General features: G+C 36.9%; 1 protein-coding gene and 1 pseudogene across 1 annotated transcript; both read left to right on the top strand.

The window, feature by feature from the left end:
* The first annotated feature begins 1,206 nt into the window (after nt 1–1,206).
* LOC148696243 (uncharacterized) lies at nt 1,207–1,983 on the top strand (annotated as a pseudogene).
* A 9,375-nt stretch (nt 1,984–11,358) lies between these two features.
* LOC148696244 (uncharacterized) lies at nt 11,359–15,599 on the top strand. The gene is made up of 4 exons (XM_088696197.1): nt 11,359–11,906; nt 13,566–14,296; nt 14,383–14,525; nt 14,666–15,599. Exons 1-4 carry the CDS (start codon nt 11,438–11,440, stop codon nt 15,384–15,386), a joined length of 2,064 nt encoding a protein of 687 aa, XP_088552323.1. The 5' UTR covers nt 11,359–11,437; the 3' UTR covers nt 15,387–15,599.
* The last annotated feature ends 4,323 nt before the right edge of the window (nt 15,600–19,922 follow it).

Raw genomic sequence — 19,922 nt, forward strand, 5'->3', positions numbered from 1 at the left:
GTCCATGTGGCAGCTCTCTCTTGTATCTAGCTTAAGTGATAGATTAAGAAAAGTGACATCATCTCATAGGGTGATAGCAATTAAGGGTTGGGATTGTATTTCAGTTTGATGAGTGAAGGATCTCCCTTTCTCTTCCATGTATAATGGTAACAAACCACTCATGCTTTGAGTGAGGAATTCCAGAAATTAATTCCATCATCATTCTTTGCAAATTCTTTGGTATTTTCCAGATTTGTGTCAAGTCTCCATTGAAGCATATCCAATACACACAAACACTAACAATGTCAACCCTCCTTGCAAGTTCCATCACAACTTTCTCATCCTGTGAGACGATCACTTGTTTCCGATGGGCATTGTTCTCTTCTGCATGCGCCACCTGGGGAAATTCGGTACAGAAGCGGCTGTTGGCCATGGAGAAACTCCCATTTCGACTTTTCTCTACCAAGTTTCAAACAATAAAAACCAAAACCGGATGCCGAATTTTCCAAAGAACTCAAAGATAAAAGAATATATTTGTAGAACTCAACTCAATAATATTTACAGGAGTACAAAACTAATCAATACATGAGTAAGATTTACAATTCAATCATAACTATGCTAGGATTCCGTGGAACTAGGAGCATACTGCATATATGATGAGAAGTCCTTGTGCAATATGGACTTCGTAGTTGCAGTTTTAGTAACGGAATGGAACTGTGGTTTATCAAGGATAATTGATACACCAAATCTCATTCCAACTAGGATATAATTAAGAGCCCTTGTTCCCCAAGGAAATCTGGAATATACTAACTTTACTTGGGGTACAAGCTATAACTATTAACTAAATCCTAATCTTATTTATATTCCAAGCAATCCTTAAATTAACTGTGTAGACTTATTTGTCGTTGGTTAATATAAATAATCCTTAAATTAAATGTGCAATCCTTAGGCTTGTATTTATATGAACTATTTAATTTCTCAAATGGTTGTCACATGCCAATTAGTAATTTTTGAAACACTGCGTTTGCTATTTTGTTCAATTGAGGATCTAAGAATGAAGAGTTAAAGATATATAATTCGACTCTCATAGGTAACAGAGAGGTCCCAAAGAAGCAGATGAAGAACAAGAACATGGAAAAGAAGAAAATGGGAAGTTGGAAGAGGTTAAGAGGGTTAGAGGAGATCAAGTAAAATACCGATGTTATATGATATCATTTTTTAATTACAATGTAGCGAGTTAAGGAACACTTGACTAAAAGGCACTTGGAGTTGCTTCAACAAACTCCAATTTGGCCATTCATATCTGCATTTTACAATGGTGTGATTTCTGAAGATCAATGCAAGAAATCAGACACTGACATTGGAAACATCATCAAGTGCTACAATGCCAGAACGATGAGTTTTAAGTTTGGTACTACATCTGCAGCGTTGACAATTGAAGACGTTGCTGAAATTTTGGGGCTTCCGCAGGAAGGTCAAGAATTACAATTAAAAGGAACACAGAAGCACATATCGGATTTTACCAAGAGGTATTTCGAGGAAGAAACAATATTGTGCAAAAAAAAAAAGCGGATAATGCTTTGGAAGCAGCCAAAAAGGGAAGAGAGAAACAGATGTAGATGATGTTGCACGCCTGATTCTATAGAACTATGCGCTACCTTCTTATTGTGAAGATTAAGAAAATATTTCAAGATATTTATGGGCGAAAGCAGTGGTTGACCTTCTACACGAGTCATTGGGAAATCGGACCATTAAGTCCGAGCGATATTCTCTTTCTGGATGTGTGGTTGTTATAATGGTAATTAACCTACTCTATCGTATAGTAAATTTATACATAAATATAATTAGTGCCTGCATACATGTGATTGTAATTGCTTATTATTTTCCTCCTAACAGCATTGGTTGTGTGAGAGAATAAACCTCATACAACCAATCAACGGAAGGGAGGGACAGAAACCAGCTCGAGTAAAATGGAACGTTTGGGAACTATGTTGCGAAAATTAGATAATCAAAATTAAACTCATTAAGTCTCGAATTTTAGTGCTCGCAAGTATACGAATCGCATGATTGTATAGCATATAAGCACGGATATCATCTCACAGAGATCGAATTGATTTGAAAATCTTACTAATTAAATTAAAACAAATTATAGTTCAGAAAATTTATCAAAAAAAAAAGATAGATATGAGTTGAATTAAACTGAAATGAAATACAACTTAAAAATAAAATGCATAAAATAATAAGATTAAAATATAAGAAAAGAAAACGTAGGGCATCCAAATTCACCGTAACGAATCCTACTTAATTCCCTTAATATGTTATGGTCAAGTAGTTCCTCAATATTGATGATCAATTTTCCCTAAATTATTCGACAACCATGGCATCTAGTTACATCAAAAGTATCCTTACATGTTAACCCCCTATGGCATCTTGATGAATTTAAACAAGTAGGAACTCATTAAGCTCTATGGAAATCATTGGAAAATCACACAAACCCTAATTATATGGCATCTACAAATAGGTGTTTATGGTATCAATTGTAAGAAGCTAAACCCAAGTTAAGTATGCATCTACTCTAACTTGCATCAAATCAACCTAATTTAAACCTAGATGGTGATCAAGCATCTAAATAAAAATCAAGCGCATTACAAATAGCAAAAGATACTCAATAAAGATAAAAAAAAAACTTGATAATAACAATGCCACAAGGCAATTAAGTATTCTTGATCAGGCTACATCGTAACCCTAGAAAAGAAAAGAAACTAGAAAAGCTTTTCCCTCTTCCCTTCCTTGCCACAATCCCCATCTAAAATATGATTTTTTGGTTCTGATTTTAGTGGCTCTGTAACTTAATAAGGAGAAGTAAACTCCTTATATAAAACTCACGGCAAGGTGTTCAAGAAAGAAAAATCCCCCACTAAAATCCTATAACTAATGGACTTCAAGTCCTTATTAAAGAAAAGGAAAAATAAACGGAAATAATAAAAATTAGAAATTAAGTTCTCTCCTAAAGTCCATTGAATAGCATTCTCATGTCTATTTGATTCCAAAACCACTCAGTTTCATCTTCTTGTTGTAATGCGCATGTCTTCACGCAGCTAGTTAGCCTCATGCTTCACTGGAATTACTCTACACACCCAAAAAGCTGAAGTTGCAAAAGCTCAAGGCAAAGTGAATAGGCTAACTGAAAAGTTGGAGAGTAAGAATGACAAAATAAAGAACTTGAAAAGGAAGCTGAAACAAGAAAGGGAGGAGAAGAGAAAGATGAAAGAGGACTATGAGTTCTTAATTGCTGAGCAGAAATCATTGCTTGAATCTGTAAAAAGGTTCGTGAAAAATCTGGAAGGGGCTCTTAAAGCCGAAGGGGAGGAGGTGAAAAACCTTAAGAAAGACAAAATGGAGATGATCAAGGAAATTCAAGAACTCAGTGATCAGCTGAATGAAGGGAGTCCATGCGCCGCATTGCAAGACATACAAATTGAGGTATGTCCGAAGCAATTGTTTTTTTCAAGTCTCGATAAAAACAGAGTAAAGAGGGCATCAGATCCGGAGTTTGAGTATGAACAAGAAGGAAAAAAGAAATGGAAAGTAGGGGAGTAAAAAATGAAATAGATGGATAATTTTCTCCTTGATGCAGTTGCTGCATGCATTTTTGGATGAAGAAGTTATATCGGTCGAGGAAGGCATTGAACCTTCCTAGCAGTTTGTCTGTATTTGTTATTTGATACCCTTTCCATTAGTTTACTGCATTACATGGAGAAATTCTTGGATGCGAACGAGCAGACCACATGACAAAGCACCCTACCACCGGTATTGTAGTCCCACCCTCTGCTTTCCGGCACCGGGCCTCGGAACTGAAGAATTCCTCCTATTGCGCGTGCTTTGTGTGTGTGGTGTAGCTGGTTTTCACTTTGATCATCCGATGTAAAGTAAAACTCTTTCCTTATGTTTGAGATGGTTGAAGCGTTTGCTTATGAGATGTGTGCATTCAAGTTTACATGTGGTTCCACTATTCTTATATCATTGTCCTATAATGTGTGGTTCTACTTCTCAATTACATCGAGGTTTTCATGATAAACTTTCACACTATGCAGTAGTAGTCGTAAGATGTAAGTTAGAGAACAATATCGGTGACAGTGGTAACAAGATCTTTTGTGTTAAATCTCAACACAGTTTTTTCTTTTTTTTTTTTTTAAGATAGCTAGTACTTGCATTTCCTCTAAGGGATGACCTCCTTCCCCAAAACGTATCTTCCTTATAAAAATTGCAGAACTATTCAATCTTTTGATCTTCATTTGGCCATCATCTCTACAAAAATCATTCGAACTTGATATTGCTTAGTCATCTAAATGTATCAAATCGATCAATGGTTCATCATGAATATGCATGTGGTCTAATATCTTAGTGGATATGTTGTTGGGTTTTTAGCCATGCATCCCACATTCAAAACTCCCCTAGTAAATTATTATAATAATTTCAAACTCTCCCCCTATCCTTGATAATAATACTTAAAAAAGAAATTAATATGCTACTTGGTACTTGCACGGTTACACCATTGATTTATTTAAAACATTTAGATGATTAAACGACATTTGTTTCGTATGATTTTTTTATTAGAAATTACCTTCAAATGTAGCAGTTCCACCGTGGTGTTTAGCCCGGCGGACTGGTGATGGAACAGGGCTAGATAGCCCGACCAACTTGCCCCAATGTGTGCCAACCCGAGGGAAAGGCATGGCACGAGTTGCCAACCCGAGAGCCCAAAGGCAACCTGACGCAAGGTTGATGTCACCCAAACGTCAGCCACTTTTTTTTATTTTTTTCTGTCAGGCGCATGGGCTTCAAGCGCGCATTGCCGTGCGTCGTCCGACAGGATTTCAAAAGCAGGGCCCGCGACGCAGTCTGAAAATGTTACTGTTGGGAAGCCACGTGGCTTCCCCTCATCCGTTGGATTTCAACGGCAACAATTTGTGGACCGTTGGATTTCCAACAGTAACAAAAATTTAAAAACCTTATTTAATTTCAGCCATTGGATCTGAGATTAACAGTCCACATTATTCGTCTTTATAAATTAAAAAAAAACAGTTTAAAATTCTGAAATGTTACCTTTGTGCCACGTGTCACAATCTGGAGTGTTGGAATTCAATTTTTTTTAATCCAACGGTAGAGATTAATTAGATGAATAAAAATTTTTAAAAAAATGTAAAAAATTAATAAAAATCCGAAAAAAAAAAATTGATTTTACTTTTCTATAAAACCTTCTCATTATCTTCTACCTTACACCACAATTTCATATTTTCTCAACTACTTTCAACCACATTCCTATCTTTCTCTCAAAGTTTCAATCCAATTTTTTTTCCAACAAAATGACTATTGATGCAGGTACGAATTGGACGATTTTTGAAGATGTTGCGTTGTGTACTAGCTAGGTTGAAGTTACTCATGATTCTCTTATGGGTAATCAGATGCAGTTGCAAGAAATGTGAAGTCTTATTCATACCCATTTTCTTGAGAAAATTGGTGGGAAAAGAACCAAAGAATCGATGTCTAGTCGTTGGAAACTACTTAACCAATCGTTTAGTACGTGGAGAGACGCCTTGGCACAAGTTAGTAGTAATCTTTGAAGTGGGGAAAATTTAGCGGATCAGGTAACAATATATTATTTATTTGTTTGTACTATACCTAAGTTTACATTATAATTATTTGTTTGTATTATTTATTTGTTAGCTACTTTGATTATAATTATGACAGCCCGTCCCGAATTATTTGTACCGTAGGTGTGAAAAGACTAAATTTCCCTTGGACATTAGTTGGCATTGTGGGGTGTCGTTTAGTTGTTTTTGGTTGTTGACTAAACAGGACACACACACACACCCATACCACTCTTCCGTGACTCTCTCTTTCTCTTCCCTCTTGGATTTCTTCCATTCCTTTACAATTGTACGGACGAACTTCAAAACCAACCATACACGCACGGATCGACGTCTAGAAGGTAAGATTCGAACTCCTTGCAAGTTTCTAAGTTCATAGATACCATTTGTGAGACTTGAAACCTTTGGAAACCTCGAGAACCCAAACCCCAGTTTCCATGCATTGTTCATGCACTAATTATTGTGAGGATTTTACGAGTTTTTAAGGTCATAGAAGTTTTAGAACGTCTTCACGAAGCTCGGGGAAGAATTTTGAGGTGTTTTGGACGTCGGGAAGCTCGAGTTCAGTGAGTTGCAAGTTTGGCCGGTATATCGAAGGATTTTCCGGCAAGATCTCATGGATTTCAAGGCTTGAAAGGGGTAAGGTTTTGTTCTACTCGTTGTAAGCTTCATTTTGGTACAAATTTCATGGAATTTGGTTGAGAAATGAAAAAGATATGAATATTTAAACATTTTCTAGTTTCCAGCAAAAATTCAAGTTGCTGACGGCTGCGACCGGCGAGGCTTGCCGAAGAAGAAGACGAATATTCCGATAAAGTTGACGGAATATTCTAACGGCTTTAGGTAACAGCTGTTAACTTTTCTTAAGGTTTTAACGGAATAATTCTAACGGCCGTTAAGGCCAGTTAGGGTTTGGTTGTGTGTGGCTGGCGCATCTGGCCATGCCTTGGCCTGCGCGTGGGTGGTCAGAAAATTATTTTTAAAATATGGGAATGTTCGTGAGGTTGAGTAGATCACGTTGGTATATTCAAACACCCCATTTGAACATTGTATGAGAAGTTATTACCTAGTCTTGGTTATGTGCTTTAAATTGATGTTTTTTTAGTTGTTTCGCATATAAGTGAGACCTATCCTGTGGACGAGAGCAGTCACTCAAGGTTCGGGGGCTACGACCCTTCCACATACCAATAAGTGGGTTTTTGGTTTTCCGTATATACCTATATACTTGAGAGTTTTCCCAGAAAATGAAATTGAATGTTTATATGTTTTAAAATGCCATGCAAAGTGTCTGCCTATTTATTTATGCATTAGTAGTTGCATATATGTATGTTTGGTGATGCGGACGCACAGGTAAGTGCTAGGTAAGTTTATAGTTTATGGTTGTGAATTAGTGGTTATGTGAGATGCATTGAGAGCTCATAAACCTGCACCCCGGTGTTAGTGCTCCTGCCCAGAGTTAGGGCACAGTCTTTCACATGATATTCACCTCCCGCACCACACGCTCATCTTGGATCCAAGTTAAATGCACAGTCTTGTCGTACAAACCACTATAGATGGTTCCGACTCGTAGGTGACCCGCAATTATTCGCACAGTCTTCACGTGATCGTAGCACTCGAGTGCATTTATTTACACCCAGTCCTATCGTACAGACCACTTTAAGTGATTCTGACTCGTGTGTAGGTATAGTTGTTGAGATATGGATTCGAGCTCTAGATTCAACCGTACAGGTCACGTTAGGTGACTCCGGCTGACATATCATTTGCATTTATTGATATCACCTGGTTTACATATACTTTATGCTGAGAAATTCGTCATAACATATTTATGAATGTCGTTATTCTGAGCATGATTTCGATATATTCATATATTCAATTTTCTGGGAAATTATACAGGTTTTACGGAGAGGGGTTAGAACTTTTGAGAATGAAATGATTTTGAAAAACTTTGTTTTTGCCCACTCACACTTTCTGTTTTGCGCCCCTCCAGGTTTTAGGTAGTAGCGCTTTGGTGGCTCACGAGGACTTTGATGGTGGTTCTGATAGAATAAGACAAATGTAAGATCACCTTTGGGTGTTGTGTAATTAGTATTCGTCCTACTGGACTGCACTTAGGCTTTTTGTGCTCTGATTATGTTTATCACACTTAGTCTTACACTAGCGTATTACTTTAACTAGTTTATCTAGTAGTTTGGTTTTTATTTATTCGCTTTTCTATTATTATTTATACTTCCGCACTGTGCACATGGCTACGTCACTCTCACGTGACGGCCAGCACGCCTTGATTTCGATCGCGGTGTGTCAATAATTATTTCTTTGTATTATTTATTTGTTAGCTGCTTTCATTATAATTATTTGTTTGTAGTATTTATTTGTTACCTACTTCCATTATAATTATTTTTTTATATTATTTATTTGTTACCTACTTTCATTATAATTATTTCTTATCCCGCATTATGTAGACACTTCAAGAAGAATCTTGGTATATTGCCAAATCCAAAAACCACAAGCAATCATTCAACCGATGGGAATGTTGGAATATTGTCAAAGATTATCCTAAATTCAGAGTTGTGCTTGTTGGCCCCCAAGTTTTCATGAACAACACCCATCTACACTCTAGGCCCGATCATTCCTCACATGTTCATGAAGATGACACAAAAAAAGTACCCGAAATGCCCCCCTGAACAAGCATCGGGGTCGACCCGTTATCCAATTAGGCCTCAAGGTAAGAATGATTCGAAGAGAAAAGGGAGTGCTTCCAAGAATGATTATGCAAAGTATATGGAAGAACTTGCTCGTCAAGGTGAATTGAGTTTGGCGCGGGAAATAGCTAAATTTGAGGCTGATAAGGCTAGAGAGGAGGCAAAAGTTGATGCTGTTAAGAGAGAAAGAAAGCTACTTAGGCGAGAAAGGGAATAGGTTAGAGAAGAAAAATGGCTCAACGAGATCATGACATTATGAACATGCCTTTAGAAGGGAAGTCTCCAAATTCTAAATATTTTTGGAAGTCGGAGAAAGTGGACGTTGTGCGAATGAGGCGTGCAAGAGAAGCGAAAGCAAGTGGAGATGGTCCTAGTACGACAAGAGAAGATCATCCTAGCACCACAAATTGGTTAAGTGATGATGATGAATTCACGACCCCATACAATCACTTTGTTTGTAATCGGAGCCCATAATTTTTCAATCACTTTGGGTTGTAATTTATTATTTATTGAATAGAGTACTTTATGTTGTTTCCAATTTATTAAATTTAGTACTTTATTTAAAGTAAGAGTAAATTTATTTAATTTGGTAATTTATTTATATTAAGATAATCTTTATTCAAATGACATAAACACACCAAATAAAATTACATAAACATACCAAATAATAAAAAAACTCACTAAATGAACTAAAAAAAAAAACACACCAAATAAAATTAAATAAACACACCAAATAAAAACAAACACACTAAATGAACTTAAGTATCTTGAGCTTGTTTCAATTCCCACTGGTGCTCTATCAAGTCAATTTGCTAAGCATTGTGCATATATGGCCTTTGAAGTGCAGTGTATTGTTGAATGAGTCTTTCATTGTAACGTCCATCCCTTTTCTAATGGCTTGTGTTGCACGGGTTCTTCGGTGGCGTCATAAGCACAATATATTTGTGTTCTGGAATTGTTCATCGTGTCTGGCTCATATTCATCAACGGCATCATAATCGTTCTCATCTTCCACAATCATGTTGTGAAGAATGATGCATGTCATCATGATGGAACGAAGTGACTCTATATCAAACATTCTGGCAGCACCCCTAACAATTGCGCATCGAGCTTAGAGGATACCAAAACAACACTCCACATCCTTCCTGCACAACAGCTTGCAAAGTGTTTTTCCGTTGCACTTCGCGGACGTGACACTATTTTGACAAACGATGACCACCTTGGGTAAATGTCGTCTACTTGGTAGTATGGCCCGTCATACTTATGTATGTTGATCCAGTACGTGACTTTTGATGCCTTTCCTTGCAGTACATAGTTGAACACTGGGGATTGGGTAAGGACATCGAGGTCATTTTGAGCTCCTGGAACCCTGAAAAATGCGTACCAAATCCCTGTATCAAAAGATGCCACCGCCTCTAAAATAATACTTTTTGCTCATTTTCTATCCCCATAAGCGTCTTGCCATGCACTTGAACAGTTTTTCCAGGTCCAGTGCATATAGTCAATGCTTCCAATCATCCCAGGAAAACCTCGCATTTCGCCCTTCTTCAGAAGCTTTTGCAAGTCCATGTCAGTAGGTCTCCGGAGGTACTTTGCGGTGTAGATAGATTCAATTGCTCCACAAAACCTCATCAGGGACTCAAGAATGGTTGATTTCCACATCCTCGTTATCTCATCCACTTGGTCTGTAGATACTCCATATGCAAGCATCCGTGAGGTAGCATTAATTTTTTGCTCAGGAAGGAAACCCATAGCACCAAAAGCAATCATGATTTTGTTGAACAAATGTCATTCCATTCTAAAATGACGTCTAAAGTACGTATCAGGGAATGCACTATTATGAACAAAATAATTGTCCAAGAGTTCCATACCTCGTCGTTGCCTTCTTCTATCAAGGTTTCGGGAATGGTTGAGCTTGCAGATCTGACCCGCAGCTTGGATGACTCAATAGGAATGTGAGGCTCTGCCCATTCTTGCTTCGTCATCTCTCCTTCTACGCTCCTCATTATCTTCCCTCTCATTTTGGGCCACTTGGAGATTGAACATTTCTTCTGATTGGTTAAACAATTCTTCACTTTACTAATCAATTTCCCACATCATCCTTGAAGAAAAAGACATTGTAAGAATGAAGCAGAAACTATGAATAATGATACAGATTTTGATTTTGATGAAGAATGAAGCAGAAACTATGAATAATGATAGAAATCTTCAGAAAATTGGTGTGAGATTTCTGAGGATGGATGATGGATTATATGGAGGATTCAGAAAGGATTAAGTTGTAGATAATGCCACGTGGCATGCCGTCATTCTTTAAAAATCTGGTCGAAATTTATCCTCAAATATTATAAACAGATTGTGACACGTGGCGCGACGTGATTGGTTAAAAATCTTATCGGAAATCTATCATCAACAATTCTGAAAAGGTAATGACACGTGGCACGACAGCATTGGATAAAAATCTTATCAAAATCCATCACCAATAATTGTCTTTTCAGATAATGACACGTAGCACAATGAGAATGATTAAAAATCTTATTTGAAATAACAAATTAAATTATTTTGTATTTTTTATAAATAAAAAAACACTAATATTTTATTGCCTATTGCCAAGACTATTCAGTGTAAAGGTGGAAATGCAAAAGACAGTTAATGTTCATTAAGACAGTTACTATTTACTGAATGAATTAAATAATGAATAGCCTAAGGGGTCATTTCCCACTCTTAAGAGATTGAACACTTCTTACTATAAAGTTTGTACAATGAAGATACTTTAAGTATGAGAATAAACTCATGTAAGAAGGGAATGCAATAATTATCCATTTATTTACAATATCGATGAGATTAGGCTAGCCTTTTAAGTACTCTTTGATATACATAATAAATAACAGACCGTACAATAATGCATGTTAATAACGCGTGGCACGATCATGTGCACTCGTAGGTACACTCTTCAGTGACACTCGACATTATTTGTTGGTACAAAAGTGGCATAGGGACCATAATCGCACTCTTCGTTCATATTTTCAAGACTTGGGTCCCTCCGATCACTCCCACTGTGTTTCGGAGACATCTTCGCCCCGGTTACGGACCTCCGGTTCAATTTCCGTCCATGAAAATGGTGGCGGAGACACGACGTACGATTCTTTCTAACGACCACGAGGGCGAAACCGAAGCCGAAAATCGAAACGTTTCCGAGCTGGTTTCGGCGCTGAAAGTGGCGTCTCGGGCTGAGGATTTCGCCCGAATCGAAGAGGCTTTAGCAGGGAGAGAAGCGGAACTGAAGCGAGAAATTGAGAGGCAAAGGCACGAGAAGGCATTGATGGAGGAAAAGCACGAGTTCGAGTGGCTCGAGAAGCTCAAAGCAGAGGACGAGCTCAGGGTCAAGCTTTCCGTGATGGTCAAGGCAGAGGCGGTTATCGAAGACAAGTTTCTGGTGAAAGACCAGGGCAATGAGGTCATTTTGGGGAAGAGGAGGAACATGCAAAGAAGAAGAAGCAAGCCTCTGGCTGCAATCAGTAATAACTGTGAAGTTGGCTCTGCGTCTTCTGTTGAAGGAAATGGAGGTTTGCCAATTGTAGGTAATTTGGATTAAGGATTTTTTTTTTTCTTTTTCCATAGTACATCGATATTTTTACATTAAAAAAATTAGTAGCTTAGCTAACTCATTTGTTATTAAATTTACCATCTACGAGATTCAAACTTAAGACATCTCATTTTCAAATGAAGATGAATACTATCATACCGTAATCATGAGCGGTAAAATGCGAATTTTAATTGAGTGCTTGAAATTTTGGTAATTGCTTAATTTTGACTAGTGGGATGGGGGTTATACTTTTATGTGTTTGGTTAAATGTTGTTAATTAAGTAATTTTCAATGAGAGTTGTTAGACCCATCAATGTTCTATTTTCTCATCACATTATAATCTCACTCATCATAAAATATTAAAATTTTGAAATTTTATTCCCCCACCAACTATTATTCTTAAATAACCTCTAATGTGATATTTTCTCACCTACTATTACTCTTAAAAATTTGAAATGTTATTTTTTCAACAACGAAGTCTCATCGGATGAATCTTCCAACAATGAATGATCCTTCAAATGCTCTTCTGATGTGTGATTATGCACTTGAGGTAACAACTACTATCAATATCCAATCACTATTGAATGCTATCTTCTTCCTTTAGTACACTTTATTTCCATAATTTCTTCTATCCTCATCCTTTATGGGTTTTTATTTTTTTTTATTTTGAAAATTCGGCTTAAGAATGGTCCATTCTTTTTACAGACCAATGTCAGTCTAGGGTTCTAGTTACCTTTCTGCGGCCTATATATATACACACGTATCTATATCTCCCTCGTCTTTATCAATCATTTTACAATTGGATGTAATTAAAACTTTCATTAAAAAATATGTGAGAGATAAGATATTGGAATAGGAATAACAGTACTCTTTCCGATTGGTATTAGAATTTTTTTATTGATTTTTTACAACTTAAGTTTATTGATTATTCCTCTACACCTGTAAGTGGGTGCTATTAGGTTTTAATCTCATGGATGACAAATTCGAGACTAATATATAACAGTGTGCTCATTATGTGTTTTAACTCAAATCGTCTCGACTCTAAGTGTAATACACTGCTGTCAAAAGAATTTAAAATAAAAATTGTAGTTGACCTTTTAATTTGGTGTGGCTACTACTGTATACGTTCAACCCACATAGTACTACAATATAAAGATATTCTTTTTTTACTTGTAAGTAAAAGGTCTTAAGTTATGTCAACTTATTTCCCTATTCCTTAATGTTAAAAAGAATAAATAAATAAATCAACATTTTATGTGGCAAAGTAAAGTTCAGCTTTTGTGGAAAGTACAATATTGATTCAAATGAAACTGATGCTAGAGAACGACTCAAAGGAAAATCTAGTATCATTTCCATTTTTCGCAAGGGAGATATCCACACTCCATTTTTATCCCTTTGCAGTCTCCCTCTTGTTTCTAACCGCAAGATTGAATAAATCAACGGTGGAAATCGTCTTCCTATTTGCGATTAAGAACGAAGTTAGTTTATTCTAAATTTTGAGTTTAGTGCTTGGATTTTGTTGGTTATGTAATTGAAATTCAGGACGTTATATTTTGAAGGATTGACTTCTGTTTGATGATTGTGCCTCTGTACTTACCTGATTTCTGTATAAATGTTGAAATATGTTGTGAATTTTAAATGTGGCCGTATATAGGTTATGGCAGGGACGCAAAGATGCTGATGAAGAGGAAGAACACAGAAAAGACGAAAATGAGAAAAAGAGAAAACCGTGTACAATACCGTTGTAATATGATTGCATTTTTTAACACAATGCAGCGAGTTAAGAGACACTTGACTGAAAGACACTTGGAGTTGCTTCAACAAACTCCATTTTGGCCATTAATATCGGCATTTTACAGAGGTGTGATTTCTATAGATCAATGCAAGAAATCCGACAATGACATCTGCAACATCATCAAGTGCTACAACTATAGAACAATGAGTTTGGACTTTGGGAGCACATCAGCATCGTTGACAACCGAAGACATCGCTGAAATTTTGGGAATTCCACAAGAAGGTCAGGAAGCAGTAGAATTAAAAGGATTAAGGAACTACAAATCAGATTTTACCAAAAGATATTTCAAGGTAAAAACAGTGTCAAAAAAATTGGTGGAGGATGCTTTGGAAGAAGCGATAACAGGGAAGAGAGAAGCAGATGTAGAGGACGTCGTACGCCTGACTGTACTAGAACTATGTGTTACATTCTTATTATGCAGCTCAAGCACCGAAACTTCATGGAATATCGTCAAATATTGTGAAGATTTAGAAAATATTTCAAGATATTCATGGGCAAAAGCAGTAGCTGACCACCTACACAAGTCACTGGAAAAGTCGACCAGAACATTTAAGCCGTATTCTGTTCATGGATGCGTGGTTGTCATAATGGTAATTGGCATACTCTTGGTACTTATAGTATCTTGCCAATGCAAGAGTACCGTGGTATGTGATTGTAATTGTTTGTGTCCTGACAGCTTTGGTTGTGTGAGAGAACAAACCTCATACAACCAATCAATGGAAGGGAGGGACATAAACCAGCTATTGTGAAATGGAGCGTGAAGGAACTGCAAATACAACTGAGACATATAGACGTCGCAGACATTGGGGTAAGTTTATAGTTATAATTTATCAATATCTACGTGCATAATAACTGTTATACAATACCTGTAGTTCTAATTGGTATACACCTACTAATGCCGGTAGTTTGTAGTAGATGCTGATATCTTATTTGTTTGGATGATGCAACTGTTCAGCTAGCTTTAAGGAGAACAAGAAGAAAAGAAGAGAAAATGAAAGAACATGCAAAGAAGCTAAATTTGATGGCCGAGAAGATAAAGAAGGGGAAAATTTGTTCGATGATACAACGGGATCATTGGAAGGTGAATTTCGAGCTCAAAAGACGCAAATGCATTTCCTTCCAACTAACATTGATTCAAAAAGGTTGAATGATGAAGAGGACTCAGAACAAAGTTTGGAAGATTTATGTGAAATGATTCAAAATGGAAGTACTGAAGTCGCAAAAGCTCAAGGAAGAGTGGATAGTGAAAAGTCGGAGAGTACGAATGATAAAAGAGAGAGATTGAAGAGAAAACTAAAGGAAGAAAAGGAGGAGAAGAGAAAGCTGAAGGAGGACTACGAGTTCTTAATTGGTGAGCAGAAATCATTGATTCAATCTGTGAAAAGCTTCGCGAAAAAGCTGCAAGGAACTCTTGAAGCCGAAAGGGAAGAGGTGAAACACCTAAAGGAGGACAAAATGGAGCTGATCAAGGAAATTCAAGAACTAAGAGATCAGCTCAATCGATGGACTCCATCGGCCGCAATGCAATTGAGAGACGGCATACAAATTGAGAAAAGCAACGTAAAGAGGACATTGGATCCGGCGTTCAAGAACGAACAAGGAGAAAACAAGAAGGTTAAAGTAGAAGGGGAGAAAGTTGAAAAAATTCTATCTGATGCAATCGACGAAGTAGGTTATTGAACCAACCTAGCAATGTCTCTGCATTTGTAGATTGATGTAAATTTTGTTGAAACTTATGAGATCATGTTTCATGTGTGTATTCTGCTCCATTTGTGGGAAGAGCAAATCTGCCTGTTCCATTACCACCCGTGCTCCCTTTTTCGTGTGAATGTACCACTTGAGCCAATTTTTGTTTGAAATTCCGTTTAAAATTTCGTCTAAGCACATTATGTACCACTTCAAGATCCCTGGGCTACATCGGTAAAATTTTTGTTGACAAAGAGTAATGGTAAACTTATCATATATTTGTATTATCTCTGTAGTAGAGGTAGGATTTATCAACACATGTGGGCATGGACGGATCCATGTAGGGACCCGGGAGGTCCCGAGACCCTTCGGAAGCCTGAAGAAACACTTGTGATTGACTTTCGGGACCCTCCAACAATTTTGGCAGGTGCAGCGGAGAGGCTAGTTACCTCCATGGATGTGCATGCAGCAGTGCTTACAAAGAAGAAGAAGAGGTTTTTAATTTTTGTTTTAATCCTCTAAATCGTTGCAACCTCTCAACTTTAAACTCAAGTTACCTCATCCCCTAGCACCATTTGCCGTTCCACCACCTCTAGCTGCCTAATTTTATTTCTTCCAAATTCATTTAAGTTTTTTAATCCTAAAATCTAACCTCAACTCCCAATTGTAATATATATTTTACGTTAACAAATTTCATCTTTGTTATCCACCCCTTCTAGAGGCTTAGAAGACTCACAAAGGCATTTCAGTTTTCTCCTGGCCACAGTCAAGCAGACTCACTAGCTTAGAGCCTCGAACCCAGGACCTCCCTGTTTTTTGTATTTTAAGAGCTGAAATCCGCACCCTTACCACTTGGCCACTTGATGTGGTTGATTAATTTTGATTATTCAATGAACCAAATTCAATAAAAAATAGTGCTATGTAAACAAACTATTCTAATATTTTTTTTTTTTTTGAACTTTTATCTTTGGACCCCCCGATCTTGAAATCCTAGATCCGCCATTGCATGTGGGTTTCATCTTTATTAGAGATATGGTACAAATAAGTGGTACGAGTAACATTTTTTGTTGACAAAAGTCGTGCAAATAGGGCTTTTAGAGGAACAAAGGAGATATTTTTATGTAATGTTTAATCAACACAATTCTTACCTCAAGTCGTCTATCGGGTTTCCTTTTAAATGGCACCGTATTTGTGCCCACCACCAATAGTACAAAATACAAGAAAAAAAGGAGGGGGCACAAACTTTACCCCTCTCAAAAAAGAAAATTCAATAAAAAGAGTGGGAGGATATAGGACCAAACCCCTCCAAATAAAACCTAAAAGGTAATAATCCACAAGAAAAACTGCAAAATAGGAAAAAAAATATCCAAAATGATTAGGTAAAAGAAAATGACACATCAAGAAAAAAGATAAACTTGTAGGCTGGCATGCCTAAGAAATCTGATTGCAAAAAAGAAAGAACCTTAAAAGGAGGATCAACATGCCAAACAAGAGAAGATGAGAGAAACCTTAAGTTGGCTAATTTGTCAACAATTGCATTCCATTCTCGAAATGTATAAGTACAGCGAAAAACCATGTGCTGCGACCGAGAAATACAATTTCTCCAACTAGAATAACACTACTTCTGACCAAAATTTTATGTCCATAACAAATAATTCAACAAGTTGCTATTTAGTTTTGACATTCAAATGCCATCGGAAAGGGTCGTCTCGTCGTCGGAAATAACTTTTTTTTTTAATAGAAAAAGTTGGCGCCAAACTTATTTACGACAAAACTCTTTCTCCTCAGTTATAGTTGGTTTTTTATTTTCTCGACGGAAAGTTCATTTTTTTTCGAAAATTATTACCTAAAGAGCAATAAGTTGTCATCGGTATAATGTCTTCAATAATCGAGGGCGAAATATTTTTGTCGGAAATGATTATGCATATTTGAGGGAAAATAAAGGCAGTCAGAATGTTATAAAAGGGAAGGACCCCTTCTAAGAGGTACTTGTTCCGATCATATAGGGCCTTAGTGAACTTCAGAAATCCTAGCTCTCAAGTACTCCACCGCACTATTATTCAATCGACATGTGCAAATGAAGTAATATCCGCTTAGAGCTAATTGCAATGTTTCCTAGGCCAACACGTACGAAGCACTTCGCTTGGGTCTGAGCGGCCAAGAAAACACTTTCCCAAGTGCTAGGTCTAACAACTTTTGCGTTCCTTCATGGACCTCTGCTCTTGTTGATGGCCAATACATGGCTTAGAGTTGATGTCTGAGTAGACGTGTATACTGGGCTTGTATCATAACGGCGCCAATTTCTTGATAGGGATTTTTATCATCTGCAAAAGTAGGGATAAAAATATTTTAAAATACTTGCAAGAGTACAAGGTTATCGTAGTATAGCAGCTCAAGCAAGGTCATTCTCCACAGAGATTGAATGAATAATTTATGATTAAAACCAACTCTTAATTATTGAAAACAAAGTTTGGAAAATGTTGATTCTATAATTTAATATAATAAAAACGAATTTTAAAATAAAATAATTAAAGAAATTAAATAGAGAACAATTTAAAGAAAGTCAATTTGTAAAACCTAGGGTTTAACCATCACCCTAACAATCTTAGGTTGTTTTTCTAATTCCTTATGAATTACACATGCATATTTTGAAGGTTAGGTTTTCCTAAAGTATGCCCTACTTGGAACCTCCAACATGGAACATATATTTAACATGCAACCCATCCGTGGCGTCCAGATCGAATGTGAACATGCAAGACTCATTAAGTTTTGTGAAAACCTTTTGAAAAACCATACAACCTTTAAGACGTGTCGTCCATCCTAAGAAGTTACACATATTAACCAGAAGAAGCCTTAGTCAATTTCAGGGACAGCCTTCCACCAAAATTGCATCAAATTACTTTTCTAATTATCTTAATGGTGGCTAATCATTAAGACAAATAGATAGTTTAAAGCACAGTGATTAACAATTCAAAACTTGCATGCATAATATCAGAAGTAAATTTAAAAAAACTAAATATTCTTGCTAAGGCTCGTGGCCTCACCCTAGCAAACGAAACTAGTTACGAACAATCATAAAACAAAATATTATTAAGAACATGGATAGAAAACACCTTGAAAATAAACTTGAATCGTCAAGGCTCTCTAAAGCCAAAATATTGTGTTCTCCCCCCTTTTCTCCCTAATGGCTAAAAAGCCTTATTTATACTACTACAAAATAAAACCCTACCTAGAAAAGGTCTTAGAATAAAACTAGGAAACAAAATTAAATGAAAAAACTGAAAATAAAAGGTTTCCTATTTGAACTAGAATTCGAAGTTATTAGAAAATCACCCTTTTGGCCGACCAAATCAACTCCGATTTGGTCCCAAAAAGTCTCTTTTGAAAGCTGAAGACGTTCCCTACAAATCCTCAGAATGAATCTTTCTCAAAATATGCCATCTTGACCTCCAAAATACCCAAAATGTCCAGAAACATCAATATGAGAAAGCTGCGCGCTGGGCCTTAATTTCATCGCCACGGTCAAACGGCTTAGTAGAAAAATCTGGAATTTTGATATAATCATCTTGAAAGACACACGAACATCATCCAATTGGAATCACTCCAAAATTCATCTGTTTAGTCACGTTTTTCTCCAGAGGAAGTCGAATGTCCTATGTTGAAAATATAAAACAAAGTATCAAAATTCTACCAAAATAATTACCAAAATATACTAAAAATAAGGTAAAATATATAATATGAAATCGACTCATCATATGGCTTGTGTCATAAAGTTGTAAGTTTTGTCAACTTGCTTAAACAATCAAAGCATACTCTTTGATTAAGCGATCGTCTTATTTACCAATACAATCTAGACCAATAAGTAATCATTCGTAATGGTTGTCATTTTGTCTTCCTAATAGTGCTCTGTCATTTATTTTCATTGGGTTGGCTCATAGGCCCAAGACTTTGATCTTCTCCTCCTCTTATGGGCCCTCTATCTTAACCCACTCTAACGGGTTCAATTTTCAACTATATATTATTTAAGGTCTAAAAAGAACCATGCTTTAACTAATTACAAAAAAAAATAATAATAATAAAATAAAAGAACCATGCTTTAACTAATTACAAAAAATAATAATAATAATAAAATAAAAGAACCATGCTTTAACTAACATAGGATCACTGAAAAATAGCAATTGTCACATCCCGGCCTGGGCGGGACTACTTCCCGAGCTCGACTCCACTACCGTAGCACGATATTGTCCGTTTTGGGCTTACCATTCCCTCACGGTTTTGTTTTTGGGAACTCACGAGCAACTTCCCAGTGGGTCACCCATCATGGGATTGCTCTAGCCCCCTTCTCGCTTAACTTCGGAGTTCCCACGGAACCCGAAGCCAGTGAGCTCCCAAAAGGCCTCGTGCTAGATAGGGATGGGAATATACATATAAGGATCACTCCCCTGGGCGATGTGGGATGTCACAATCCACCCCCCTTAGGGGCCCGACGTCCTCGTCGGCACATACGCGGCCAGGGTTAGGCTCTGATAC

The sequence above is a fragment of the Pyrus communis genome, chromosome 6, assembly GCF_041283825.1.
Source record: "Pyrus communis isolate YQ-2024b chromosome 6, ASM4128382v1, whole genome shotgun sequence".
Classification (NCBI taxonomy): Eukaryota; Viridiplantae; Streptophyta; class Magnoliopsida; order Rosales; family Rosaceae; genus Pyrus; species Pyrus communis.

Coding starts and splice junctions, on each gene's coding strand:
- LOC148696244 (XM_088696197.1), top strand. CDS start 11,438: ATGAAAATGGTGGCGGAGACACGACGTACGATTCTTTCTAACGACCAC. Junction 14,297..14,382: donor GATGCGTGGTTGTCATAATG/GTAATTGGCATA, acceptor GTGTCCTGACAG/CTTTGGTTGTGTGAGAGAAC. Junction 14,526..14,665: donor GACATTGGGGTAAGTTTATA/GTTATAATTTAT, acceptor CTGTTCAGCTAG/CTTTAAGGAGAACAAGAAGA.